Here is a 2,592-nt window from a genome sequence, read left to right as displayed (position 1 = left end):
TATACTAATTATCTGCGAAATTTGACAAAATTTTGATAAAATAGTGCTTTACCTCAACTCCAATTATTAATCCAGTTTAGGGAAAAAATGAAAACTGATTTTTTATTCATTGAAAAGACAGACAGAAGTTATGAGTCTTTAAGATTAAGAACAACTCCAAATTATTTCTATAAAAATGAAGAAATTTTTTTATTTATTTATGTACACCTTATTATTCTAGGGTAATGATTCTCCGTTAGTTTTCTTTAGCTGTTACAATTTTTAGTATCTTACATTAGTCTGAAATTTTATAGAATTTCGTTCTAACATTCTGATTAAAATTCCTTTATCTCTAATCCTGTTTTGCAATGATAAGTGCAGTCGTTTTTACGAATTTTATTTAACTTTTTGATTACTGTTAATCTTCAATTCATTACGGCGTGGGAAAACTAGCAAATGATTCAGGTGATGGTATAAATACCTTACATAATTTCAGTGATCAAAAGAGCATAATAGCAAGGAGCAAAGGCTTACTTCAAAAGTAAGCCGCAAAATATACTCACAAATTACAATTTAAAAATGTAAGTATTTTTTTTAAGTTTCAATATTTTTGTCACTAAAAATTGACCATTTTTTTGGTTTTGTCTACGATTGACTAAATATTTTGAGAGGTTAAAGGTTTATAAAGGTTAAGTTAAAGGTATATATATATACAATATACACACACAGTACTATTAGTATGATGCATTTTTAATATACTCAACATATTTATTTTATATGCTTGCTTATTTAGTATACATATGTTTAATTTTTAAATTTGATGTTAAATTTGAATATGGAAAGATCAAGGATAAAAAGTGGCATGAAATTTTTAAAATGACCGTGTAAAAAATTATAAAAAAGATGTTCTTGTTCTGTTAAATTAATTATTGACGTTTATTCCTTCAAAACAATATCATACCTTGTGGCAAAAATGATTTTCAAGAGTATATGAAGGGTTAAATAGTTGTATTTATATATATTTTTTATAAGTATATTTTTTTTGCCTAAAAACTGGAGGATTAATGAAATTCTAGGTGCTTGAATGTTGAAAAGAAATCAAGGAACAAACCTATTCGCCATAAACTTTAGGCCAAAAATGATTCTGAATAGAGTAGAACGAAATTTTCATCAATCAATTGAAAATGTCAATCGTTGGAAAACACTCAAGGATTAAAGACTTTAATAAGATGAACAAAATAGTTTTTTTGTATTTTTTCCTCATTATTTATTTTTATAATTATGTGCACATTAAAGACATAAATTTACATATTTATTGCAGAATAATATTAAAATTGTTTTGATGAACAATTTTTCATAATGAAACAGAAGTTTAAAATAGTTGTTTAGAAAACGAATATTAGATTAGATCGAGAATAATATTTAAGTAGAACTCCTTTCTAAAATAAATAAATAAATAAAATTGAATCTTGTTTAGTGAATCTTGATTAATTGAATTAATAAAATTGAATTAAATTGAAATAAAATTGAAATAAAATTGAAATATAATTGAAATAAAATTGAATCTTGTTCAATTGTACGCACTTTTTTCATATAAAAAAAGGTACAAAAAATATACAGCTTGAGTATTTTTATTTTATAAAAAAAAGGTAAAATAAAAAAGTCAGGCACCATATTTGTGTAAATATTACGCAAAAAGTATATTGCAGTTAGATGAATCTAAAAACGAAAGTTAGAAAACGATTTTTAAAACCCTGGATTTTTTGGTAGAATTCAAATTTTTTAAATATACTAATTTTTTGGTTTTAAACTTTTTTTTTCAAGTAAAAAATGTTTGTACATTTTCATTTGAAAGACAAGGTATTTTCAAGCTATAATTATTTTATTCAAAGTGCATTGTGTGATAAAAGTTCAAAATGAAAAATTAGAAAATAATTTAAAACGTTTGTATTTGGTTTTAAATATATTTGCAGGTCTTTTATTTACTAACCTTTTATTTAAAAAAAAAAAGGTTAAAAGGGACTTGCTTTTCACTTCGCTATCTGTACTTTTAATTTTGATTATTTTTGATCAGGGAGCTGTATCTGTTATTACTCTCTGCTGTATTGATGACAGTCTGCGATTGCAACAATTATTTTGAACGTAAGTTTCTGTGAAATTTGTAAATTGTTAAATATTTTGGGTGAAGTTTTGAAACATGTGTTAAATATGGGTAATACACTCTCTTAAATATGGGTAATACACTCTCTTAAATATGGGTAATGAGGTATCGGCTTAGGTGCTAAGCACGTCGTCTTGAAAATTTCAGAATGAAAATTACGTTGCATTCATAATGGCTTTTGATTGGTGTTTTGAAACTTAAAATAATGTTTTCATTTTAAAGATAAGAAAAAAGGTAGATTAAGTTTAATGTCAAAAAAAGAGCTCAAACTTATAGCTTTTTCCGTTCATTTTCTAAATTTCTTTTCATACTAATAAGTGCTTCATCAAAGTCAACTGTTTTTTCCGGTTATTAAAATTTAAAAAAAAAATAAGTAAAAATAATGGACCTATTCAGATCTTTCTGTTCCACTAAAGAATAAAAAGCTTTTTCTTATAATATATATATATATA

General features: G+C 24.4%; 1 protein-coding gene across 1 annotated transcript in view; it reads left to right on the top strand.

Moving 5' to 3' along the window:
* Positions 1 to 419: 419 nt before the first annotated feature.
* The window catches only part of LOC107445003 (techylectin-5A), a 13,231-nt gene continuing 11,058 nt past the window's right edge, over positions 420 to 2,592 (top strand). Inside the window, exons 1-2 of the mRNA XM_021147384.3 lie at positions 420 to 560; positions 2,054 to 2,121. Coding sequence (XP_021003043.2) covers positions 559 to 560; positions 2,054 to 2,121 — 70 coding nt within the window. The 5' untranslated portion in view covers positions 420 to 558. The remainder of the gene's footprint in view (positions 561 to 2,053; positions 2,122 to 2,592) is intronic.

Source organism: Parasteatoda tepidariorum, chromosome 1 (genome assembly GCF_043381705.1).
Source record: "Parasteatoda tepidariorum isolate YZ-2023 chromosome 1, CAS_Ptep_4.0, whole genome shotgun sequence".
In the NCBI taxonomy this organism is placed as follows: domain Eukaryota; kingdom Metazoa; phylum Arthropoda; class Arachnida; order Araneae; family Theridiidae; genus Parasteatoda; species Parasteatoda tepidariorum.
This window is presented reverse-complemented; position numbering and strand designations above follow the sequence as displayed.